This window comes from Oncorhynchus mykiss, chromosome 12 (assembly GCF_013265735.2).
Source record: "Oncorhynchus mykiss isolate Arlee chromosome 12, USDA_OmykA_1.1, whole genome shotgun sequence".
NCBI classification, from domain to species: Eukaryota; Metazoa; Chordata; class Actinopteri; order Salmoniformes; family Salmonidae; genus Oncorhynchus; species Oncorhynchus mykiss.
Genome location: NC_048576.1, coordinates 38,241,419 through 38,268,084, shown reverse-complemented (window position 1 = coordinate 38,268,084; position 26,666 = coordinate 38,241,419). Strand labels below are relative to the sequence as shown.

The 26,666-nt window shown below is 41.7% G+C and overlaps 2 protein-coding genes and 1 long non-coding RNA gene across 4 annotated transcripts; 1 reads left to right on the top strand and 2 right to left on the bottom strand.

The window, feature by feature from the left end:
• Positions 1 to 592: 592 nt before the first annotated feature.
• Positions 593 to 14,028, bottom strand: LOC110537563 (GTPase IMAP family member 8). 2 transcript variants are annotated; one of them, XM_036937515.1, is made up of 7 exons: positions 13,910 to 14,028; positions 9,973 to 10,072; positions 9,143 to 9,868; positions 8,236 to 8,955; positions 7,865 to 7,989; positions 3,600 to 4,287; positions 593 to 3,458 (listed from the first exon to the last, which is right to left on the bottom strand). In XM_036937515.1, exons 2-7 carry the CDS (start codon positions 9,998 to 10,000, stop codon positions 3,172 to 3,174), a joined length of 2,574 nt encoding a protein of 857 aa, XP_036793410.1. In that variant the 5' UTR covers positions 10,001 to 10,072; positions 13,910 to 14,028; the 3' UTR covers positions 593 to 3,171. The 2 variants fall into 2 exon arrangements, with proteins under 2 accessions (XP_036793410.1, XP_036793411.1); XM_036937516.1 differs by lacking the exon at positions 13,910 to 14,028 and having other exon boundaries at positions 9,973 to 10,531.
• Positions 14,029 to 19,633: 5,605 nt separating this feature from the next.
• upk3b (uroplakin 3b) lies at positions 19,634 to 23,007 on the bottom strand. Its single transcript, XM_021623694.2, has 6 exons — positions 22,876 to 23,007; positions 21,472 to 21,639; positions 20,998 to 21,229; positions 20,808 to 20,890; positions 20,573 to 20,702; positions 19,634 to 20,415 (listed from the first exon to the last, which is right to left on the bottom strand). The coding sequence occupies exons 1-6, from the start codon at positions 22,931 to 22,933 to the stop codon at positions 20,220 to 20,222; spliced, it is 867 nt and encodes a 288-aa protein (XP_021479369.1). The 5' UTR covers positions 22,934 to 23,007; the 3' UTR covers positions 19,634 to 20,219.
• LOC118937669 lies at positions 20,402 to 25,977 on the top strand. The gene is made up of 3 exons (XR_005034971.1): positions 20,402 to 20,457; positions 23,673 to 23,759; positions 23,873 to 25,977. It is a non-coding gene; the product is annotated as an uncharacterized LOC118937669 (long non-coding RNA).
• Positions 25,978 to 26,666: the final 689 nt, after the last annotated feature.

Below are 26,666 nucleotides of genomic sequence, written 5' to 3'. Positions count from 1 at the left end.
CTCCTGCAAATGGCTGATATTTCTCAGAGGAGAAAAGCATGCTTCCACACATTTTAAAATGATCCGCTAATTATCCATTTATCTATAAAAATGTATAGCACTACTAACTGCACTTCTTTTTACCACTTTACACATGTATTTTTGGATTCCACCCCGATAAACATAATTTGCTAATGGAGAAGGAGTCTCATTTCTTACAAGCGCCTTTGTTTCCACGTTTCCTTTCCTCGCTTCCTCACTGAGGAGAGTAAAGGATGGGAGGAGATGATGCGAGGAGTTGATAAAATTAAATTGAGGAAAGGCCACAGTTCCCTCTGGTGGTGTCCACTCTACACGGGAGAGAAAGGGATTCCATAACTGCAGATGGCAGTAAATCACCAACCTTGGCTTTTTATCTGTTCAGACAACACACTCCCGGTAGTAGTGTACACCCTTTCAGTGTGTTAACCAACTCATAGAAGTAGAAGGAATTGACTACTTTTAAATGGAGGTAAGACAGTCCTTCCACTCATAGATGATGCATGTATGAACTACAGATTGACACCTCCAGCCCAAAGCGAGAGGTTTAAAAAATACTTAGTAGTCTCCAAAGTTCCAAAGCATATCTTTAACTTTATTATCCCCAAAAAGTTAGTCATTTGGTCCAAAACACCATACAAAAGGGACATAAAAAACAACAATAAATATACAGAGATGGGCAAAGATACTTTTGCCAAGTAAAACACCAAAACTACCACTGCAAGTAGCCCCCAAACTACAACTACATTCTCAGTAAAGGTTACATAACCGTTTGACTTGTTATGACTGTTTTATGTGGTTGTTTATCAACCTCAGTTGCTCTTAATAAGAGTGTCTGCTAAATTACCTAAATGTAAATGTGCAAACTGAGAACTATTCTAATGAGCTCTGCCCCAAACAATTTGTATTTTAACAAAGATTTTACTTACGTTTTTTCGATGCCAAACACACCACTAGTGTGTGTGTGGTCAAAGAGCTCTATTTTCGTATCATCTGACCATAGCACCGCCTGGAATGCTAAACAGCATTGGCACTTGGTTTGAAACTGGTGCTATGGTCAGATGACATGAAAATAAAGCTCATTAGCCACACACACCAGTGGTATGTTTGGCTTCGAAAAACTGAAACATATGGATCTTTTATGTTATGGGGCTATTTTGCCTCCACTGATCCTGGGACCCATGTTAAGGTCAGCAGCATCATGAACTTTACCAAGTACCAGGACATTTTAGCCAAACCTGGTTTCCTCTAGTCTGGATACCACCTAACTCGAAGTTTCCTGACTTCAGAATCTAGAATGGCTCTTTTGATGTTGTCTGCATGAAAAACTGCATGATGCATTGATAATAAAGGGGATGTTATGTTTTACTGTTTGGTTTCTGGTAGGCCTTTCTCACTCAAACAAACACACAGCCCCCAGTGGGAAGTTCATTATACCATATGATGGATATCAAGGATCTAGAAAGATTCTCTATGAAGGAATAGTCTAAGATCCCTCCCAATGTGTTCTCCAATTTCAGAAAACGTTTGATAAAAATGCTCAGTGCCATTATCCTCGCAAGGTGCGGTACTGAAATAATTGAAAACAGGGGTCATCTTTTTTAGATCTTTTTATTACTATATTACAAAATATTTTTCTCTGAGCAATTGTATTACTTTCAAATAATATATATAATTTTTGTTTTTGCTTCAGTATTTGTATTATTTAGTTCATACAGTATTTTTTGCTCATCTTTATCAAGGGTGCCAATAATTGTGAACCTGACTGTTTATGAGTACATTTTTTAGAACCTACACATAAAAAAACGCATATTCGATCAAATAAGCCTCACATAGCAAATTAGCAATTATATTTTATTTTGACCAAATTCGACTCTCTCATAGACCTCCATGCAAAAAAATCCCCACTTCCACTGATTAACGCTGTAATTTTGCACAACCAGATTTTAGGGTGGAGTCAAGCCTCTTGCTTGTTTAGGTACGGAGCTCATTAAAATAATACCATGTGTGCTTTGCAAGTGCTCATTTACATTTAGGGCCACAAAGTTGTGGATAAAACATTTTTTAATAGAGAAGCATTTTATATTTTGAAAATACAAAAATACAGATCTCTAAAGTTCATTGTTACAAAACTAATCTAATTCTTGTTCAGGCCAGTGAAATATAAATGATGGAATACACAAAGTTAATGGAAATACATATTTCAAAGACATGTAACAGAAATACTGCCCATCTCTGTCAACATACACTGAGTGTACAAAACATTAGGAACACAAATAATTGCAGCTCTCAATCTTTTCAGTGGCATGTTGAAAGAGTCATAATAGTAGAATAGTAGTATATAGTAGTCACATACATATCTGTTCAACATATCATTTGTTAATTGGTTTGACTTGATAATGTACACTGAGTATAGCAAACATTAGGAACACCTTCCTAATATTGAGTTGCACCCTCTTTTGCCCTCAGAACAGCCTCAATTCGTTGTGGCATGGACTCTTCAAGGTGTCGAAAGTGTTCCACGGGGATGCTGGCCCATGTTGACTCCAATGCTTCCCACAGTTGTGTCAAGTTGGATGGATGTTCTTTGGGTGGTGGACCATTCTTGATACACATGGGAAGCTCTTAAGCATGAAAAACCCAGCAGTGTTGCAGTATTTGACATAAACCGGTGTGCCTGGCACCTACTACCATGCCCGTTCAAAGGCACTTAAATCTTTTGTCTTGCCCATTCTGAATGGCACACATATACAATCCATGCTTCAAATGGCTTAAAAAATTCTTCTTTACCTGTCTCCTACTGATATCAGTAAGGGATCACAGCTTTCCCCTGGATTCACCTGGTGAAACCAAGAGCAGGTGTTCCTAATGTTTTGTACACTCAGGGTATATGTAAACAAATTCATGGAAAGATACAAGTAATCTGCCACCATCTTCAACTAAAAAGAAGAACATCAAGAAACTCCCATGACAAAGCTGAAATATCCTGCAAGAACTTTTGCTTATGGCAATTCTCAGATGAGGTCCTGATATTATGCCCCAGATGTGTCAAGCCAAGGCAAGAGCTTGCTCCAAGAACAGTACATGTGTTATGTATTTTCTCAAAAGTAGGTATTACTTTCTTACTCTTAGTATTGTCATTTTGAACTATGCTCAATGTGAATTCCTACGTTTGGTTTTTACCCCATAAGTGTGGGCCTCTGACTTTGCAGGACTATCCAACATCCTTGCCCTTATCTTGCCGTCCCCCAGACTCTCCTTGACTAGATTCTCCCATCGGTCCAGAGATTCGCCCATGTAACTGACTGCTGAACTCATAGTGCCGTGCCCAGAGGATGCAGCAGATCTCCCAGCATACTTCACTCTCCATTCAGACACCTTGGCATGTGCTCCATAATTTATGTAGGAACTCCCAACTTCAGAGGGAGTCTCACAGCTCACTGAAAACCAGGGCAACAAACACTGTTAGAAGATCCCTTTGACTGGAATACCCAACAATAAATGTTAAGGATTCTAAGAAACATTTCTAAGATAAAAAAAAATTAAAAAAACAGATTTGGAAAACGTAATGTCAAACGTACTGCTAGGGATGAAGAAATCAATGCTTTCCTTCCCCCGTACAAATGGCAGTTTCGATTCCTCTGGTTCTACCACCACTGCCTTCAACATCCGCTCTATGAGTTCCTCTTCTCTCCTGTTCCATTCCTCTTCGGTCATCATGCCCTTTCCTGCTAACCAGTGAAGCATTGGCTTCTGCCTACTCTTCTGTTCAATAGTGAAATTGTGCCCTTTGTTACGTACAACCATCTCCTTTACCTTCCTCAACAGTGTTGTGACCTGAGAGCCATCATCCCAGCCATGGCAGTTCATTACATGATACCTGTTCCCACATTTTTCAACAAGTTGTTGGAGTGCCTCTCCTTCTCTCTCAATATATTCCTCAATGGCTCTGTCTCCTAGCCAATCTCCCCAGGTGAACAGCACCATTGTGTGTCTCCAGACTTTCTCAGTTAATAGCCCAAGGTGCTCCTCTACTGCTTTGAGGTCTCCCTCTGAAAATGGTGCAGAAATGGGAATGACCAGAAGAAAAGCATGGGGGCCAGGTGGACAGAGAGACACACTGCGCACCACTTCATCTTGAACCTTATCTCGTGCATCCTGTGGTGTTCTCTTCCACCAGCCTGGTGTATCTACAACTTTGAGCTTCATCCCAGCAACTCTCTTTTGATGCATTACACACCGCGTAGTTCTGTTTTGAATTCTGAATTCCTAAATATATCAACAACAAAAACATTTATAAGCAGAATAATTAAGCAGAAAATCACTTTACCTGTATTTAGGAGTTACCAACAGGGGAATGTCATAAACAAACATCACTTTATGTTTTTAATTTCAACAAACTCCTTAGTATTAAAGAAACATTTCCTGGGCTTTAATTTCCACTTTAATGATAGAGACACTTTAAACGATAGTTACAGTTACAGGACAGGAGGACCCAAAATCTCAAAGTATGTTGCACTCATACTGTTACGGTGCGTGAATGAGGACCCAAAAGCGAATTAACGTAAACAGAGCTTCTTTAATAACAAAACAAAACGTAGGCTCAGATGGACCGGCAGGTTCCGACAGGACAGGACAAGGTTGCAGCAAACATGACGATAGTCTGGTTCAGGCATGAACAACACAAACAAGAATCCGACAAAGACAGGAGCAGAAACAGAGAGAGATATAGAGGACTAATCAGAGGGAAAAAGGGAACAGGTGGGAAAAGGGGTGACGAGGTAGTTAGGAGGAGACAAGGCACAGCTGGGGGAAAGAGGGGGAGAAAAGGTAACCTAACAACGACCAGCAGAGGGAGACAGGGTGAAGGGAAAGGACAGAAACAAGACACAACATGACAGTACATGACAGTACCCCCCCACTCACCGAGCGCCTCCTGGCGCACTCGAGGAGGAAACCTGGCGGCAACGGATGAAATCATCGATCAGCGCACGGTCCAGCACGTCCCGAGAGGGAACCCAACTCCTCTCCTCAGGACCGTACCCCTCCCAATCTACTAGGTACTGATGACCACGGCCCCGAGGACGCATGTCCAAAATCCTACGGACCCTGTAGATGGGTGCGCCCTCGACAAGGATGGGGGGGGGGGGGGGGGAAGACGAGCGGGGGCGCGAAGAACGGGCTTGACACAGGAGACATGGAAGACCGGGTGGACGCGACGAAGATATCGCGGAAGAAGAAGTCGAACTGCGACAGGATTAATGATCCGAGAAATATGACGGAGGAGGCATGAAAAGAGCACTTCTCAGCCTTCACAAAAAGACAATTCTCTAAAAGGCGCTGGAGGACACGTCGAACGTGCTGAACATGAATCTGGAGTGACGGTGAAAAAATCAGGATATCGTCAAGGTAAACGAAAACAAAGATGTTCAGCATGTCTCTCAGGACATCATTGACTAATGCCTGAAAGACAGCTGGAGCGTTAGCGAGGCCAAAAGGAAGAACCCGGTATTCAAAGTGCCCTAACGGAGTGTTAAACGCCGTCTTCCACTCGTCCCCCTCCCTGATGCGCACGAGATGGTAAGCGTTACGAAGGTCCAACTTAGTGAAAAACCTGGCTCCCTGCAGGATCTCGAAGGCTGAAGACATAAGAGGAAGCGGATAACGATTCTTCACTGTTATGTCATTCAGCCCTCGATAATCTATGCAGGGGCGCAGGGACCCGTCCTTCTTCTTAACAAAAAAAAACCCCGCTCCGGCGGGAGAGGAGGAGGGGACTATGGTACCGGCGGCAAGAGCTACAGACAAATAATCTTCGAGAGCCTTACGTTCGGGAGCCGACAGAGAGTATAGTCTACCCCGGGGGGGAGTGGTTCCCGGAAGGAGATCAATACTACAATCATACGACCGGTGTGGAGGAAGAGAGGTGGCCCTGGACCGACTGAACACCGTGCGCAGATCGTGATATTCCTCCGGCACCCCTGTCAAATCACCAGGCTCCTCCTGTGAAGAAGAGACAGAGGAAACAGGAGGGATAGCAGACATTAAACATTTCACATGACAAGAGACGTTCCAGGAGAGGATAGAATTACTAGACCAATTAATGGAAGGATTATGACAAACTAGCCAGGGATGGCCCAAAACAACAGGTGTAAAAGGTGAACGAAAAATTAAAAAAGAAATGGTTTCGCTATGATTACCAGAAACAGTGAGGGTTAAAGGTAGCGTCTCACGCTGAATCCTGGGGAGAGGACTACCATCCAGGGCGAACAAGGCCGTGGACTCCTTTAACTGTCTGAGAGGAATGTCATGTTCCCGAGCCCAGGTCTCGTCCATAAAACAGCCCTCCGCCCCAGAGTCTATTAAGGCACTGCAGGAAGCTGACGAACCGGTCCAGCGTAGATGGACCGACAAGGTAGTGCAGGATCTTGAAGGAGAGACAGGAGTAGTAGCGCTCACCAGTAGCCCTCCGCTTACTGATGAGCTCTGGCTTTTACTGGACATGAAGTGACAAAATGACCAGCAGAACCGCAATAGAGACAGAGGCGGTTGGTGATTCTCCGTTCCCTCTCCTTAGTCGAGATGCGGATACCTCCCAGCTGCATAGGCTCAGCACCCGAGCCGGCAGAGGAAGATGGTAGTGATGCGGAGAGGGGGGCAACGGAGAACGCGAGCTCCTTTCCACGAGCTCGGTGACGAAGATCAACCCGTCGCTCAATGCGAATAGCGAGTTCAATCAAGGAATCCACGCTGGAAGGAACCTCCCGGGAGAGAATCTCATCCTTTACCTCTGCGCGGAGACCCTCCAGAAAACGAGCGAGCAAAGCCGGCTCGTTCCAGCCACTGGAGGCAGCAAGAGTGCGAAACTCAATAGAGTAGTCTGTTATGGATCGATTACCCTGACATAGGGAAGACAGGGCCCTGGAAGCCTCCTCCCCAAAAACAGATTGATCAAAAACCCGTATCATCTCCTCCTTAAAGTCCTGATACTGGTTAGTACACTCAGCCCTTGCCTCCCAGATTGCCGTGCCCCACTCACGAGCCCGTCCAGTAAGGAGAGATATGACGTAGGCGACACGAGCAGTGCTCCTGGAGTAAGTGTTGGGCTGGAGAGAAAACACAATATCACACTGGGTGAGGAACGAGCGGCATTCAGTGGGCTCCCCAGAGTAACACGGCGGGTTATTGATTCTGGGCTCCGGAGATTCGAAAGCCCTGGAAGTGGCCGGTGGATCGAGGCGGAGATGGTGAACCTGTTCTGTGAGGTTGGAGACTTGGGTGGCCAGGGTCTCAACGGCATGTCGAGCAGCAGACAATTCCTGCTTGTGTCTGCCTAGCATCGCTCCCTGGATCTCGACGGCTGAGTGGAGAGGATCCGAAGTCGCTGGGTCCATTCTTGGTCGGATTCTTCTGTTACGGTGCGTGAATGAGGACCCAAAAGCAAATTAACGTAAACAGAGCTTCTTTAATAACAAAACAAAACGTAGGCTCAGATGGACCGGCAGGTTCCGACAGGACAGGACAAGGTTGCAGCAAACATGACGATAGTCTGGTTCAGGCATGAACAACACAAACAAGAATCCGACAAAGACAGGAGCAGAAACAGAGAGAGATATAGAGGACTAATCAGAGGGAAAAAGGGAACAGGTGGGAAAAGGGGTGACGAGGTAGTTAGGAGGAGACAAGGCACAGCTGGGGGAAAGAGGGGGAGAAAAGGTAACCTAACAACGACCAGCAGAGGGAGACAGGGTGAAGGGAAAGGACAGAAACAAGACACAACATGACAGTACATGACACATACAGTATCTGAAGGGATATAGAGCAGGGTGAATTCAAGTTTCCATACCTTGGTCATAGCTGTCGGAAACAACTCTCCAACCAGTATTGTGTTTCCTGCCACACTCTTCCCAGCCTCTCTTCTCCCAACAAGTACAATTCTCAACTCATCCTCAGAGAATATTTGTTCCTCCCCTTAAAAATAAAAATCTACAATTTTTGCATGCTCTTGTTACAAAAAAAACGAACTTTTCTTCTATTTCCTCAACTCAAGGGTGTTTACAAAGACTAATTCCAAACTAAATCAATAACAAATGCCTTTTTTTTACCTAGGAGATATGCACAAATGTTTGTCCACAGAGGAAACAGAAACAACAATGTAGAAGTGGTGAAAGTAGACATAATCTGTTCGTTTAATGCTTAGAATTCAAATAAACTCACCTTTAAACAGTTCTCTGAGTGTCGTCATTTGTCTCTGCACCTTCATTGTGATCTTTTGAGCTCTTTCTTTTCCAGCCCTCTTTTTCTGTTCCAAATCTGCTGAAACATCTGTGTCAATTTCATAAGGACAACCTCTGTTTTCTGCCACCATCTCCTCTACTTTCTCCAGCAGCTCGATTACCTGTGTTGCATCACTTCGATTCTTGTTGTCAAAAACATGGTATCTGTTACCACATTTCTCAATGAGCCACTGAAGACCCTTCCCTTCACTCGCAATGCGCTGCTCAACAGTTGTGTCTCCCAGCCAGTCTCCTCGTGTGAAGAGCACAATCGTGTGCTTCCAGACTGCATCTGTGAGGAGACCCATGTGCTCCTCAACAGCTCTCTCATATGATTTGTTGAATGCTGTTGCAAAGGGAACCACCAGAAGGACCGCATGGGGTCCTGGAGGACATTGAAACACACTGTGCACTATCTCAAATCTATCCATCTTGGAGGTGTTCTGTAGAGAACTATTGTAGTGCCAGCCTGGTGTGTCAACCACCGTAAGCTGCCTCCCTGCTACTTCACCATGTCTTGTCACACAGTGCACTGTTCTTCTTGTATTATCAGCAACATCAAACACACCTTCCCCCAGAATGGTGTTTCCTGCTGAGCTCCTGGCAGCCCATTGTGCCCCAACAATCACAAGCCTGAGGTATGTTGGGCTAGTTGCCTCTCCTTAAAAATTGAAAATAAATCAGAAATCTACAGGGAGGATGCAGATCAAATGCTCTGATGTAAGAGAAGCGGTGGTTGCTCCTGTGTTATGCAATTTTTCTGGTACTCAAGAAGAAACTATATGTATAATGCTGTCAGGTTTCATTCAATATTGTCCTTAGTATTTCACACACACATTTAAGCTCACCTTTGATCAGCGCTCTGAGTCTGGTCCTTTGTCTCTGTACCTTAGCCATCATCCGTTTGGCTACTTCAATCACTGCTAATCTCTTCTCTTCCAGCTCTTCAGACAGAGCTTGGTTTGTCTCATAATGATTGCCATCGTTTCCTGCCACCATTTCTTCTATCTTCTCCAGCAGCTCTGTGACCTGGGTGTCATCACCCCTGTTATTGACATTCAAAACATGATACCTGTTCCCACACTTCTTAATAAGCCATTGAAGATCCGGCCAATCGCTTATGTGTTTCTGTAAACTTCTGTCATTGGGGGGAGTGATTGTACTAAACAGCACAATAGTGTGTCTCCAGACTCTATCATTGAATAGCTCCAGGTGTTCCTGTAACGATCTTTTGAATATGTTGGGGAAAACGGTGTCCACGGGAATGACCAAGAGAAAGGCTTGGGGTCCAGGATGACATAGATATACACTTCTCATGATTTCCAATTGATCCAATTTGGGAGTATTATCTACAGGATAACCCCACCACCAGCCTGGGGTGTCAATCAAAGTGATCTGCCTCCCATACACATACCGTTGTCCACTCACACATTGGGCAGTTCTTCTTCCTGTCTCAAAAATGTCTCTGCCCAGGATGGTGTTTCCTATTGAACTCTTCCCGCTGGCTTCTATATCCCACATCTGTCTTCCCCCAATTAGCACAATCTTCATCTCTGACCGATGGTGGGTCTCCCCTGTCAAAGAAAGAGCTCAGTATATTCCTGAGGCACTCCTCAAATGGGAATGAGTTTTTCTTTTACAGGGTACTGTACATCCTGAACATTGCCACAGAACTTACCGAGGGAGGGAGGAGCCCTACTTGCCATTTTGTGTTCTCCACACTTCTTCTTCCTTATCCGTCACTGGCAGTAAGACTTATTACCCCTAACAAAATAAAACTGACAGACATTATGTTTTTATGAGAAATTTGACTAAATGAAGCACATAATAGAACTTTGAATGTTGCATCGACATCAAATTGCTCTCAGAATTAGGTATTTTTCGAGATTATGTTTTTAGACAGATATACATCATACCCAAGAAGACTCAAGGCTGTAATCGCTGCCAAAGGTGCTTCAACAAAGTACTGGGTAAAGGGTCTGAATACTTATGTAAATGTGATATTTCCGTTTATTTATTTTTGTACCCACTTTTTCTCCCCAATTTTGTGATCTTGTCTCATCGCCGCAACTCCCCAATGGGCTCGGAAGAGGCGAAGTTCAAGTCAGGCATACTCCAAAACATGACCCACCAAACCTCGCTTCTTAATTAACACCCGCACGATTAACCCGTAAGCCAGCTGCACCAATGTGTTGGAGGAAACACCGTTCACCTGAGGAAAAAACGTTCAGCCTGCAGGTGCCCAGCCCACCGCAAGGAGTCACAATTTAATCAATTTTAGAATAAGGCTGTAACGTAACAAAATGGGGAAAACGTCAAGGTGCCTGAATACTTTCCGAATGCACTGTATACCACGGCTAAGGGCTGTTCTTAAGCGTGATGCAGCGCAGAGTGCCTGGATACAGCCGTTAGCCCGTGGTATATTGACCATATACCACAAACCCTGGGGTGCCTTATTACTATTATAAACTGGTTACCAACGTAATTAGAACAATAAAAAATATTTTTTTGTCATACCCATGGTATATGGTCTGATATACCAAGGCGTTCATCCAATCAGCATTAAGTGCTCGAACCAGGTTTATAATTGTAAATAAATCCCCTTTGCGCATGTGCATAACTGTAGATAAATCTGACAGGAGAGTTTGAGTGATGAAAACTGGTCAGAGGATCTCGAAATCTCTAAGCAAGAAACACTTGGATAAACATTAAAAAAACAAATGTTAGACTATTTTCTGGTAATTGTGCTGTTATTATGTGCCAGACTACAAAACATTACAAACGGTTTTCAACAGTTCGCTGCCCGCACCAGCCTGCCCGGCTAGCATCACCACCCTGGACGGTTCCGACCTAGAATATGTGGACAACTATAAATACCTAGGTGTCTGGCTAGACTGTAAACTCTCCTTCCAGACTCATATTAAACATCTCCAATCAAAAATCTAGAATCGGCTTTCTATTTCGCAACAAAGCCTCCTTCATTCACGCCGCCAAACTTACCCTAGTAAAACTGATTATCCTACCGATCCTTGACTTTGGCGATGTCATCTACAAAATAGCTTCCAACACTCTACTCAGCAAACTGGATGCAGTCTATCACAGTGCCATCCGTTTTGTTACCAAATCACCTTATACCACCCACCACTGCGACCTGTATGCTCTAGTCGGCTGGCCCTCGCTACATATTCGTCGCCAGACCCACTGGCTCCAGGTCATCTATAAGTCTATGTTAGGTAAAGCTCCGCTTTATCTCAGTTCACTTGTCACAATAACATCACCCACCCGTAGCACACGTTCCAGCAGGTATATCTCACTGATCATCTCCAAAGCCAACTCCTAATTTGGCCGCCTTTCCTTCCAGTTCTCTGCTGCCAGTGACTGGAACGAATTGCAAAAATAGCTGAAGTTGGAGACTTTTATTTCCCTCACCAACTTTAAACATCAACTATCTGAGCAGCTAAGTGATCGCTGCAGCTGTACATAGTCCATCTGTAAATAGCCAACCCAATCTATCTACCTCATCCCCATACTGTTTTTATTTTATTTACTTTTCTGCTCTTGTGCACCCCAGTATCTCTACTTGCACATCATCATCTGCTCATTTATCACTCCAGTGTTAATCTGCTAAATTGTAGCTATTCGCTCCTATGGCCTATTTATTGCCTACCTCCTCATGCCTTTTGCACACACTGTATATAGACTTTATTATTTCTACTGTGTCATTGATTTGTTTATTGTGTTATTGGCATGTTTATTGATTACTCCATGTGTTGTTGTCTGTGTCACACTGCTTTGCTTTATCTTGGCCAGGTCGCAGTTGCAAATGAGAACTTGTTAAATAAAGGTATATATATATATATATATTTAAAAAAAATCTGGGTTTAGGATTGTACATTTTGCCATGGTTTGCTTATATAAAGGCAGGTAGCCTATAGCCCCTGATAGGCCTACATCTCATTTCAGATAGTCCACAGTAGCCTAGGCAAGATGTAGGCAAGATGTAAACTGAACGATTTAGCAGCTTAATTAGTTCAAATTAACAGACGAATTTATTCAACATGAATAGCGAGGCGATTTCGAGGTAATAAATGCTTGTGTTTTCCAATAGCCTGCTGGATTGGCTACTGAGGATGGGGGTCATAATTTCAATCACTGAATTAAATATGAATAAACCAAATATGCTTGCGAACAACAGCCAATGTTGTTGACAATAATTTTTTTATATATTTTTTTTTATACCTGTAGCTTAATCTGACTATTGTTGCGTCAATCTAATGCATTCTAACAACTGATCGGCAATTGCCATAGAGCTTTGATAACTTCCAATTTAATTAACTAAACATGTCCATTAATAATTGCACAAGGCTACAACAACAAACTGAAGTTATGGGCTATTTATAAAAATTGGTTTGACAGCTATACAAGCGGCACAAATTGATTTGCAATGACTCCAGTGATATCGTCATATCGTCATGATATCGTCATGATATCGTCATTTCAACATATTGTAATGTTTTACCCATTCGAAAGTCTCTCAGCCTAACTCATGTTATACAAATGAGTTGCTGTATGTGAGGATGCGGGAAGCATGCTGATAGTTTTTGGGAAAGCGTTGTGTGCGGTTTGTCAGTGCTGGTGTGCACTCTGTTCATCCCCCCAAAAATCTACTCGATCATTCGATGGGAAATCAGTGTCCAAGACTGTTTTCGCTAGTCAACAAACAACGTGCGAGTTTCGGTGTGTTTACAGGATCGTTACAATATGTATTGTATCAAATAGTATCCTATTTGATGGCCAACAGAAGCAAGAAAATTACGAATAGTGCATTACTGGTTACGGTTATTGTCCCCGCCTCTTATTTTTTTCTGTGGGGTTTATCGCGGTTGGCATCCAACGTTGTGGTGCATTACCGCCACCTCGTGTACGCGCCCCCGACTCCCACCTATGTACCGGAGACATAGTTTAATAAAAATTGACCAACAGATAGAATATGAAGAGGGGTTCCTGCACCCTTACAAAAAATATATAAAGTTTGAAACTGCAGTAACGACTGTGGTGTTTGGATGCAGTATTTGCAGCTATACTGCACTCTGACTGCAGTATTTTTTCGTAAGGGCAGATACAGAAATGCCCACATACTGGAACGGCCCGAAATGAGGACCGCAATTGCACCCCTCTCAGTTTTTTGGGCGACCCGAACAAATTCATCTACAAATGTGAGTGTAAATCTGAGAAGCGGTAGACCTGTTCTATTTGCACCATTTCTTTTCTCCCCTTAAATAAAATTGTAGCTTTTACTTTCGGTTTTGTACACCAGTTTCAAAGTGCTGAAAATGGGATATTTTGGTTATTGATCATATATTTCTCACTGCTTTAGATGGAACAATGATTCTGCACACTATACATTGCTCGTTTTATCACAAACTGAAATTAGACGAACCATTCAAATTTCGGCAACTGGGAAGTGTACGCATATTGTAAAGTAGTATTAGTAAGTGGTTTTTCATGTTTAAATACTGCTAATTTATCTGTCAAAAGTTTGTCGTCGCAGAATGGTAATAAACAGTATATAAGACAAGATCCTTGTGTTACACTAATTGATTTCAGCAACTTACCAAATGTTGAATAAGATGACTTGGTACAATATCTTGTCGCAAAGTAAACAAAAAGAGTAGCAGGTGAAAGTGAAATCTGAACACACACACATTGGCACTAACTTTCTGAGTCTGCATTCCAGGGTTGCATTTCGAAATATAACATTAGATTCACAATGTTTAAAGGCACAGTCAATTTAGTGTATGTAAACTTCTGACCCACTGGAATTGTGATACGGTGAATTATAAATGAAATAATCTGTCTGTTAACAATTGTTGGAAAAATGACTTGTGTCATGCACAAAGTAGATGTCCTAACCGACTTGCCAAAACTATAGTTTGTTAACAAGAAATTTGTGGAGTGGATGAAAAATGAGTTTCAATGACTCCAACCTAAGTGTATATAAATATCCGACTTCAACTGTATGTCCAAGACATCGCAAATATTTTTGTGTTGATATTGAGACAGTCCATTTTAACAATCATCTAGGATCCAGGTAATACACTTGTGTCCCCCGTGAATAGCCGCGGGAAGTAGGGGTGCTGCAGGTCCCTTTGAAAAATCAACTTAAAAAACTAAAATATATATACAGAGTCTTCGGAATGTATTCAGGAATGTACTTTTTCCACATTTTGTTTAGTTACAGCCTTGTTCTAAAATTGACTAAATAAAATTTAAAAAACTCCAATCTACACACAATGCCCCATAATGACAAAGTGAAAATAAGTTTTTAGATTTTTTTGCCAATTTATAAAGAATAAAAAACAGAAATGTCTTATTTACGTAAGTATTCAGACCCTTTGCTGTGCGACTCGACATTGAGCTCAGGTGCATCCTGTTCCAATTGATCATCCTTGAGATGTTCCTACAACTTGATTGGAGTCCACCTGTGGTAAATTCTATTGATTGGACATGATTTGGAAAGACACACGCCTGTCATTATAAGGTCCCACTGTTGACAGTGAATGTCAGAGGAAAACCAAGCCATGAGGTCAAAGGAATTGTCCGTAAAGCACCGAGAGAGGATTGTGTGGAGGCACAGATCTGGGGAAGGGTACCAAGAACTGTCTGCAGCATTGAAGGTCCCCAAGTACACAGTGGCCTCCATCATTCTTAAATGGGAGAATGGCCTTGGTCAGGGAGGTGACCGAGAACTCAATGGTCACTCGGGTGGTGAGGGTAGGAAACAACATCTCCACCCCGCTGATCCTCCACACTGGGGCCCCACAAGGGTGCGTTCTCAGCCCTCTCCTGTACTCCCTGAACACCCATGACTGCGTGGCCATGCATGCCTCCAACTCAATCATCAAGTTTGCAGACGACACAACAGTGGTAGGCTTGATTACCAACAAGGACGAGATGGACTACAGGGAGGAGGTGAGGGCCCTCGGAGTGTGGTGTCAGGAAAATAACTTCACAGTCAATGTCAACAAAACAAAGGAGATGATTGTGGACTTCAGGAAACAGCAGAGAGAGCACCCCCATATCCACATCGATGGGACAGTAGTGGAGAAGGTGGAAAGTTTTAAGTTCCTTGGCGTACACATCATGGACAAATTGAAATGGTCCACCCACACAGACAACGTGGTGAAGAAGGCACAACAGCGCCTCTTCAACCTCAGGAGGCCGAAGAAATTTGGCTAGTCACCAAAAACATTCACAAAATTTTACAGATGCACAATCGAGAGCATCCTGTCGGGCTTGTATCACCGCCTGGTACAGCAACTGCTCCACCCACAACCGCAAGGCTCTCCAGAGGGTAGTGAGGTCTGCACAACGCAACACCGGGGGAAAACTACCAGCCCTCCAGGACAACTACACCACCCGATGTCACAGGAAGGCCAAAAAGATCATCAAGGACAACAACCACCCGAGCCACTGCCTGTTCACCCCGCTATCATCCAGAAGGCGAGGTCAGTACAGTCAAAGCTGGGACCGAGAGACTGAAAAGCAGCTTCTATCTCAAGGCCATCAGACTGTTAAACAGCCATCACTAACATTGAGTGGCTGCTGCCAACACACTGACTCAATCTCTAGCCACTTTAATAATAACAAATTTGATGTAATAAATGTATCACTAGTCACTTTAAACAATGCCACTTTTTATAATGTTTACATACCCTACATTACTCATCTCATATGTATATACTGTACTCTATACCATCTACTGCATCATTCCTTTACACTTGTGTGTATAAGGTAGTTGTTGTGAAATTGTTATATTACTTGTGAGATATTACTGCACGGTCGGAACTAGAAGCACAAGCATTTCGCTACACTCGCATTAACATCTGCTAACCATGTGTATGTGACCAATAACATTTGATTTGATTTGACAGAGCTCTTGAGTTCCTCTGTGGAGATGTGAGAACCTTCCAGAAGGACAACCATCTCTGCAGCACTCCAACAATCAGGCATTTATGGTAGAGTGGCCAGACGGAAGCCACTCTTCAATTGAAGCATGGTGGTGGCAGCATCATGCTGACGTGATGTTTTTCAGCGACAGGGACTGGGAGACTAGTCACGATTGAGGCAAAGATGAACAGAGCAAAGTACATAGATCCTTGATGAAAACCTGCTCCAGAGCACTCAGGACCTCAGACTGGGGCGAAGGTTCACCTTCCAACAGGACAATGACCCTAAGCACACAGCCAAGACTCCGCAGGAGTGGCTTCGGGACAAGTCTCTGAATGTTCTTGAGTGGCCCAGCCAAAGTCCAGACTTGAACCCAACCAAACATCTCTGGAGAGACCTGAAAATAACTGTGCAGCTTCGCTCCCCATCCAACCTGACAGAGCTTGAGAGAATCTGCAGAGAGGAATGGGAGAAACTCCCCATATACATGTGTGCCATGCTTGTAGCGTCATACCCAAGAAGACTCGAGGCTGTAATCACTGCCAAAGGTGCTTCAACAAAGTACTGAGTAAAGGGTCTGAATAATAATGTAAATGTGATAGTTCAGTATTAAAAAAAAACACTAAATGTAAATGTACATTACTATATTATACATATCAATCAATCAAATGTATTTATAAAGCCCTTTTTACAGCAGCAGATGTCACAAAGTTACATAAAATATATATATTTTATTCACAAAAGTAGTGCACTGGGCCTTTACTAGTCCTGTATTAGCAGATGACAGATGTCTTCAGTGCGCACATTTTCCAACAGCAAATCGCAGCCCCACCTCCAAACTACTTCCCACGGCTATGCACTCACTACTGTAAGTTGTTCTGGATAAGAGCGTCTACTAAAAGGGAAAAGGAATGAATAGACCATTTCAGTTTCCACATAGAAATACGTTGCATTTCAAGAAACTCTAAAACATACAGTACCAGTCAAAAGTTTGGACACCCCTACTCATTCAAGGGTTTTTCTTTATGTTTTACTATTTTCTACATTGTAGAATATTAGTGAAGACATCAAAACTATGAAATGTCACATATCGAATCATGCAGTAAGCAAAAAAGTGTTAAACAAATCAAAATATATTTAGGTTCTTCAAAGTAGCCACCCTTTGCCTTGATAACAGCTTTGTGCTGTATAGTATATCAAGCAGGGGCACAACCTTCCCTGAGGACAGGGGGGACATATTTAACATTGGAATGTGATACAAAACACGTGTGCTTTAGGACCCTGCGGACGCCTCCGAGCAATCGGGTAGGCTTTTTGGAGTGTTTACCCACTGGATTTTGGACTGTGCAGACACCACAGAGCGGTCTGACAGGCTGTGTGAAGGCAAAGTTGAGCATGGTTCAGTGTGTAACTTTTGCGCTCTTTCACTGAGTTGTAAAAGGTAGCAGAACAGAAACTGGCTACTCTTTAGATGACTAATGTAGCTGGCAAGGTAACTGTTGTTTAACTTAACAGGAAAAACTAAACTAGTGTTTATTCGCAGTGCTGCGCTAGTATTGTAACTGACATGTAACGTTAGCTAATGTTCCATCCCCTCTCGACTGAGGTGAATGAATATGCTACGCTAGTGAGTAGCAACCACAGCCAGGTCAGCTCTAGCCTCTATTTATCAGTCAGACAGCGATATGAGGTGGCTATTATTACTATCTAACAGCAGTTGTTTGTATGGAAATGTTTTGTAGCCTTTGTTTTGTCCCGTTTCAGAAGTTAATGAACTTGGCAAGCGTTCACCAGTCGATGTACCGTTAGAGAGAGAGCTGGTCAAAAGTTGGCTTACATTAGCTATTATTTTTGCCTCATTCAAACTTGACCTGAATCAAACGATGAAACAATCGGCCAAACGATTGAAGATTGATATTTTTTTCATTGCAATGGGAGTTTTATTAGTCAGTATGGCAATGTCATTTTACTGATCTGTTAGTTTGCCTAGCTAATTCCCTACTTTTCACACTGACACAGTAATAAACAGCTCTAACATTACAGGCTTCACTGTCATGGTGCACAGTAGAGGTCTGTGTGGGACCGATTTCTTCATCCTGCTCCTGCCTGCTCCCGCTGGCTTTCTGTCTGACTCCCACCCGCTGCAAGAACTTGTCCCAAGTGCAATTTTGCAGTATATTCAGTGAATGATTCAAAGTTCCATCTTGAATTGATGCTTAAACCTATAGTAGCTACATATAGCTTAAAGCTACCGTCTGGGATCTGGGAATAACTGGTAATTTCAATTATTGCAACACAATATTGATTATTGAATTATCATGGATCTAGTTCAGTCTTATCAATCACTTAAATATATTTAATAATCGCTTACCTAGCTTGATGTCTGTGGGCATTTTTGCTTACTTTTGTATTTCTAAATAGAGATGGCTAGAAGGGCCATGTGTCATAAAGAATTGTGTAGAAATGTGCTTTAGATGCCCCCAAAAATGGGAGGACCAGGGACTGTAGTGACACCCCTTGCACTGAGATGCAGTACCTTAGACTGCTGCACCACCCGGGAGCCCTAAAATAAATCATAGACTGACTATCAATAATATAATAATACCTTTGGCAAAAAAAGTGTATTTTTAATTTACAATAATGTAGGATCTATGAGAATAGAAAGGTACAGAACTTTTGTGGAACATCACAGCACAGTTTAAAAATATATGGCACATAGAAATAAAAACTGGATGGTGTTCAGAGGTAGATGGGAGGAGTTGAGTGGAGATGTTGGATGGGAATAAAAACAAACAAAAGATAACTATTGTAAAATATACTGTGTCCGTAAAATGTTTATAGTATGTATAAGCTGGAAGTAGAAGCCTAAGTGTTGTTGTCCATTAGTTTACTCTAAATAGGGGAGGGATGCTAGGGTTAGGGGAAAATAATAAAGAAAAAATATATTGGAAATTATGCTTTAATGGCAATGCTGGTAAACGCTTGAATACATGTAGTTTTTTTTTAATCAAAAGTAGTGCACTAGGCCTTTACTAGTCAATCAATCACATGTATTTACAAAGCCCTTCTTACATCAGCAGATGTCACAAAGTGCTATACAGAAACCCAGCCAAAAACCCCAAACAATGCAGATGTAGAAGCATGGTGGCTAGGAAAAACTGCCTAGAAGGGCAGGAACCTGGGAAGAAACCTAGAGAGGAATCAGGCTCTGAGGGGTGGACAGTCCTCTTCTGGCTGTGCCGGATGGAGATTATAACAGTACATGGCCATGATGTTCAAACGTTCAAAGATGACCGGCAGGGTAGGCCTCCGTCTTGTGACCTTAGCGTACGTGTAGGTATGTACGGCAGGACCAGATCGGAGAGATAGGTAGAAGCAAGCCCATGTAATGCTTTGTAGGTTAGCAGTCCTTTATTACTAGTCCTTTCAGCACAGGCATCACCCCCAGCTGTCATTTATGTTGATTTAAAATGTTAAGGGGTTAGCTATTATCTGACAAAGTTTGGTAAACAATTCTTTTTAATGTTCATTTTCATAGAATGACCCATTTACACTCTACACAGCAATGATAACAGCATATAGGAGATATGAGAGAAATTGAGTATTATGAACTTCTCTTTCTATTTTGATTATTGTAAAAAGGGAGAAAAAAAAACTATAAATATATGGTTAAAAAATTGAGTTTTGATTAGCTTGGTGCACTCAATTGCATATTTTTGTTGTCTAAATAGATTATATTTATGACACAAGTCATTGCCTCCAAATAAATGTAGCCTATAATGTGAATTTAACATTGTATTTTAAACATAGGACTCGACTCCGGCTATTTTAAACGAAGCAACAGAATTAGACCTCTGAATAGCTATCAAACCCCCAGCCTTAATATCATAAACATATTGATCATGAATGACAGTAAGAAATTGATGTTGTGTCAATGAACCACTAAGTGCAACATTTTCCTCTCATAAACACTTACTACAATTCTGTGGCTGGTTTTTTCAAATCATAGTCAGTGTAGCTCTTGAGCCTAATGGGGCTAGTGGCTGTGGGTCTCTGTGGCTCATCCTCATAAGCACGGTTTACATAGGGGGAAGGCTCCTTCAAGTTGTGAGTGTCATACATGCGCACTGATCCTGGAACTTGGATTTCCTGTTTCTCCTTCCGACAGCAACTGCAGAGGACATAGAGGGTTGGAGAAATCAACAAATGTCAGGTAGCCTATTAGATACATGCTAAGTAGCCAACTATGGAAATGGAAATGAACATTGTGTCTATGAACCCTATGCTATGAAGTTTAACTGGGAAAGGCAGTAGGTAATATGACTCACAGGACATAGATCAGCACGATGAGCAATAGCAGCAGCAGCAAGGCCAGGAAGGAACACAGGATAGCTGTAATGACAATCATGGACGCAGACCTTCCAGCAAAGCCATTATCAATGCTTTCAAGGTCTTTCACTGGAGGAATAGACAACGGTGTTGTTTTAACGTTTAGCAGAGGTACATGGAGATTTCTGATTTACTGAATACTGTAGATTCAGAAAATAAATGAGAAGTCCTTACAAGGGTAAAGAGTGATGTTGTTGGACCACAAACTCTCCGCAACAACTGTTTTGTTCTCTGGGTTGATAAGAACATACCTAAATCTGAAATAGTGGAAGAACATAATTTAGGTTGGTTGCATTGAATTCACACAATGGTACTTCAACTTAGATCCAAAGTCAATGCATTGTGGTGAAGGAGGGGTTCTGACCTGGCAGTGGAGCCAACAGGCAATATTCCATTACAGTTCGGAGTGGAACAGCTACCGTCAGAGCCAACCCTGAAGTAGTCTGTTCCAGCGACGATGGGGCAGGGGTAGTCTTTCTGAAACCCCAACTTGGTCAGGAAGTATTTCTTTGAGGTGTTGGAAGAGAAGGCGGTTGGATAAGGAGAGAGGGTGTCAATGAAGGGCCTGTTCTTGTCGGCATCATAATTGCTGACTCCTGTTGAAATGTAACAAGGTTGTAGAATAAGAAAGAACAAAAATGCAATACTGTGCTTTCTTTGTCTTTGTTCTGTATGTGAAGTACTACATACTGTATCTACTTTGGTGCACCAAAGCGTTCTGAAATGTTGACATTGCATGTCTTTTTCTTTATAAATCAAAGACGGAAGAATGTTCAATTGCTCTTCCTGTATGCCATTTGGTTTTATATTTCCTATCAAATGCAGAGGATTCCAGTACCTGTATCTATGGCCGATACGAGCCATAATTCACAGGTAGTAGTAGAATTGCAGGGCAAATTGGCCAGACTGTTGAAGTAACAACTTGGGGACGTCAGTATCACTGAATTAATGGTCAGTTTCGCAGCCAGGCTGGAAGGGTTTATTGCAGGAGTGTTGTTGACTGGTACTGTGAAAGGACAAAGAAAAAAACATTTAGACTATTCCCAAAAACTATTGATAATCTGATCATTACAATGAAAGAGAACGTTTTCTAGTCTAAACTGTTTCCTCTCTTTGTTTTTACAGATTCTTCTTCTACCTGAAATGTTTCAACACACATTTTGGGTGTGTCGAGTGAAACTGCTAGACGGTTGTATAAAAACCCTGTAAAAAAAACTGTTATGGACTTTCTATCCAACTTTGCATCAATATATTTAATTGAAATGACACATCTGTCATCTTGGCCCAATTTCTCAATACTGGCCAAACCAGTGAGGGAGGTCAGGTTATTGTGCAACATATGAGACGTCACACTACTCATGTTCAGTCATGCCAATTGGATCTGAAAACTATACCTAGTAATTACGTCTCCTCCCAATATTGTAGGTGTTCCATTCAGCATACCTTGTGAGTGTGTTTTCCACACGTATTTAAGTGACTAATTTCTGCAATGTTGTTCAGCAGAAACTCAGCACATCTGACTAATACTGGTGGAGCCAGCTTGATAGTTTCACACATTAAATCTGAAGAAAGGTTGCACATTTTGTTTTATGGAACCCACCTGTTTTTCAGTAAAAACTCTGACACGTATGCTTTCCCTGTAGCCAACAGAATACACAACAGGAACTCCAAATGACATAAAACTTTGCAAAGCAGTTACATGCAGCCTGCATTCAATGCCAAAAAAACACATTTCAAATCCCCACTTTCTTTAATTGCTGTGATTTGTTTTCGATTATCAGCCATTTAAAAAACATATGAGCTACCATACCAGGTCTCAGGAATGGCTAATTCTGGAGATCCCTTTGATCTCAACTGAGTTAGCTAAATCAGATTTGTTTGGGTTTTTTGCACCTTACTTCTGGATTATCTCCAAAGCTCTCTAAAATTGGAAGGGTTGGTTCCTCTAGGGCTGATTGAGGACCTTTTTATTGATTTGATTTGTTTAATAATGATTTGCTTTTCTTGTATTGATGTTTATAGTGTATATTAATGTATATGTTTGATACAGGGCTCATCTGTAAAAGAGACCTTAGTCTCAGCATGACTCCCAGTCAAAATAATGGTTAAATAAATACTAACTTGCTGAAACTGAGGTAAATACTCAGATAATCCTGGATATTAATAACTTTAACAATCCACAAAAAAACATATTCAGACACTCGACATATTGTGAATATTACAACTGAAAAAATCCACTTACTTTGACAGAACCCAGTCCAGACAGACAGGCACAACACTACATAAAATAGTAATGCCATTTCTTCTAACACTTTGGTATGCTGTATGTTGCTCACTGCGCCTGGGAAAGTGACTGAACTTAGCTGATGTGAACCGTTCCTAAATAGATTCCCTACCCATCCCTTTTTAAAAGAGAATGAATCAAACACAGGTTGGTCTGTATGGGTGTGTGTGGTTATTCCTGATTGAAACCATTTGTGGTGTTTGCTACAGGTGCTTAGCACGCCTAGACATGCATACTCTTTTGTTCAATTTTGTTTTATTTGCTTAATACACCAAAACCGCATGGCATAGCCCATGTTGACTATTATTTCATTCAGGTGAATATTCATTTGACATATTCTTGGCAGGTATTACCAGTTACTCAATTGTTAATTCATTTCTCCAGAGATGTGGTTTATTACATTGTAAACGGACAGGTGTAAGAAACAGCTTGAGAATCTGTAAATATACCTGCAGAACTATTCAAAGTTATTAGTCTTCAGTTTGTATTACAAACATATGTTCACACCTTCAAAGGGTATCTATCCTATGCAAGTCAAATAACACTTGTAGGAATTGAAACATATTAAACAGTTTAGGGTGTTTTTCAAAATGAGACAAACCTGATTTGATCAGATATGTAAATCTGTAGTGATCACTTTTTTATATAAAAGAAAAGACATGTTATGCCTTCATCTTAAAGCAAAGTGTATTTTCCTTAATGGGCATTGCTGTAGTAGTTACTAAGGTGGTGTGTGCTGTAATTTGTGATCCCAGGGCTACGTGCAGGAGAAGTCGACATCTATCTGGTCTTTGGAAGACTGAAGTCAAAAACAGACACACCTCAAGATGAGACATTAGTTGGTAAAGAATATGTAATGGGCTGTATAACCTGGTATAACTTAGAAATTCACAATAAGTCATTTTTGTTGCCTTGGCATTCATTGAAATTAACCCCACTAACTACCCATTGTTAGGTTCTGTCCCTGTGTGCCTCACCAGTCCAGCACAGCTCCCAGCAGATCCTCAAAAAAGTTATACAGCTGCACCATTGAGAGCATCTTGACTGGCTGCATCACCGCTTGGTACGGAAACTGCAAGGCACCCGAACGAACACAAGACGCAATAGAGGGTGGCGAGTACAGCCCAGTACACCACTGGGGCCGAGCTCCCTGCCATCCAGGACCTCTATACCCAGCGGTGACAGAGGAAGGCCCCCAAAACATTGTCAAAGACTGCAGCCACCCAAGCACGGCAAGCAGTACCAGTGTACCAAGTCGGGAACCAAGAGGACCATGAACAGCTTCTACCCCCAAGCAATAAGACTGCTAAACCAGGCTGCTAAACCAGGCTGCTAAATAGATACCCGGACTACCTGCATTTACTTAACTCTCTTGCACCGACTCACACTGGTCTCTACTCACACGCATACTGACGCCACACTCACCGTATACGCTTCTGCTACAGCTCAGTCTATTATCTATCCTGTTGCCTACTCATTTTACCCCTACCTATATGTACATAGCTACCTCAATAACCTCGTAACCTTGAACATCAACTTGGTGCTGGTACTCCCTGTATATAGCCATGTTATCTTTACTAGTTGTTATTCGTTATTCACTGTCTATTTATTTCTTGCGTCACTATTTTTATTTTCTTTAACTCTGCATTGTTGGAAAAGGACCTGTTAGTAAGCATTTCACTTGTTAGTCTAAAAATGTGACATAACATTTGACTTTCATTTGACTACAAACAAAATGCGTTGAGACTGTAAACAAGACATTCAGACAGCTTCATAAATATAGGCAGCTGTTGTTTACATTGTCAACTGCACTGCTGCATCTCCAGTTCTACAACTTTAGCGCAACAACCCACTTCGGAGGTAGTTTGTGAAAAGTCTAGACTTGGTAGATGTGGAAATAAGATTAAGCTTACTTTTAAAAAATCTTAGAATAGGAACACTCTAAATAGAATGTTATGTTGAAAACATAGTTCAGTAGAGAAGTTGACACCTATTCATTTACCATTCAAACGTTTGGACACCTACTCATTCCAGTTTTTTATTTATTTTTTTAATTAACGATTTTCTACATTGTAGAATAATAGTGAAGACATAAAAACTATGAAATAACATATGGAATCATGTAGTAACCAAAAAAGTGTTAAAAAATAAAAATATTTGATATTTTTCAAAGTATTCACCCTTTGGCTTGACATTTTTGCACACTTGGCATTTTGTCAACCAGCTTCATGAGGTAGTCACTCGGAATGCATTTCAATTAACAGGTGTGCATTGTTAATTTGTGGAATTTCTTTCCTTCTTAATGCATTTGAGCCAATCAGTTGTGTTGTGACAAGGTATGGGTGGTATACAGAAGATAGCCCTACTTGGTAAAAGATCAAGTCCATATTATGGAAAGAACAGCTCAAATAACCAAAGAGAAAAGACAGTACATTATTACTTTAAGACATGAAGGTCAGTCAATCTGGAACACTTCAAGGACTTTCAAATGCAGTCGCAAAAACCATCAAGCGCTATGATGAAACTGGCTCTCATGAGGACCACCACAGGAAAGGAAGACCCAGAGTTACCTCTGCTGAGGAGGATAAGTTCATTAGAGTTAACTGCACCTCCAATTGTAGCCAAAATAACTGCTTCACAGTTGTTTTATTTTATTTAAAATCTTTACTTGACTAGGCAAGTCAGTTAAGAACAAATTCTTACTTACAATGACTGCATGAATCAGGCCTTCGTGGTTGAATTGCTGCAAAGAAACCACTACTAAAGGACACCAATAAGAAGAGACTTTCTTAGGCCAAGTAACATGAACAATGGACATTAGACCGGTGGAAATATGTCCTTTGCTCTGATGAGTCCAAATTTTAGATTTTTGGTTCCAGATGCCTTGTCTTTGTGAGATGCAGAGTAGGTGATGATCTCCGCATGTGTGGTTCCCACCATGAAGCATGGAAGTGTGATGTGCTTTGCTGGAGACACTGTTGGTGATTTTATTTAGAATTCAAGGCACACTTAACCAGCATTGCCACACCATCCCATCTGGTTTGCACTTACTGGGACTATCATTTGTTTTTCAACAGAACAATGACCCAACACACCTCCAGGCTGCGTAAGGGCTATTTGACCAAGGAGAGTGATGGAGTGCTGCATCAGATGACCTGGCCTCCACAATCACCTGACCTCAACCCAATTGACATGGTTTGGGATGAGTTGGACCGCAGAGTGAAGGAAAAGCAGCCAACAAGTGCTCAGCATGTGGGAACTCCTTCAAGACTGTTGGAAAAGCATTCCAGACAATACTTTGAAGAATCTCATTTTGATTTGTTTAACACTTTTTGGATACTAAATGATTACCATGTGTAATTTCATAGTTTGACAATGTAGAAAATAGTTAAACCCTTGAATTAGTAGGTGACCAAAATGTTTTGTTCATTGGATGAACAAGACACATGCAATAAAGATGACAACATACCCTGCAAAGATTGCTTCCTGGTAAAGTAATTGCAGACCCATGTATTACCCAGGTTATTACTGCAAGCACTTCTTTATAAAAATCTTAATACAAGCATCTGCTTTCCTCTTAGAACAAATACTCACATTTCCATTATCCTTCCCCAAATTCATTTCACGAGTGGAGAGTGACCCTTATAGGAGTTATGTCCTGATCAGCACTGTGAAAATAGCTTGACAATGCTTGTCCTTAAGTAAATGTATGGCTTATGAAATTGGGCTATCATTTAGTAATAAACTAT

Coding starts and splice junctions, on each gene's coding strand:
- LOC110537563 (XM_036937515.1), bottom strand. CDS start 10,000: ATGGCAAGTAGGGCTCCTCCCTCCCTCG. Junction 7,990..8,235: donor ACTCAGAGAACTGTTTAAAG/GTGAGTTTATTT, acceptor TTTATTTTTAAG/GGGAGGAACAAATATTCTCT. Junction 3,459..3,599: donor TGATTTCTTCATCCCTAGCA/GTACGTTTGACA, acceptor CCTGGTTTTCAG/TGAGCTGTGAGACTCCCTCT.
- upk3b (XM_021623694.2), bottom strand. CDS start 22,933: ATGGCATTACTATTTTATGTAGTGTTGTGCCTGTCTGTCTGGACTGGG. Junction 21,230..21,471: donor CGTATCGGCCATAGATACAG/GTACTGGAATCC, acceptor ACATTTCAACAG/GAGTCAGCAATTATGATGCC. Junction 20,416..20,572: donor ATCGTGCTGATCTATGTCCT/GTGAGTCATATT, acceptor TGTCCTCTGCAG/TTGCTGTCGGAAGGAGAAAC.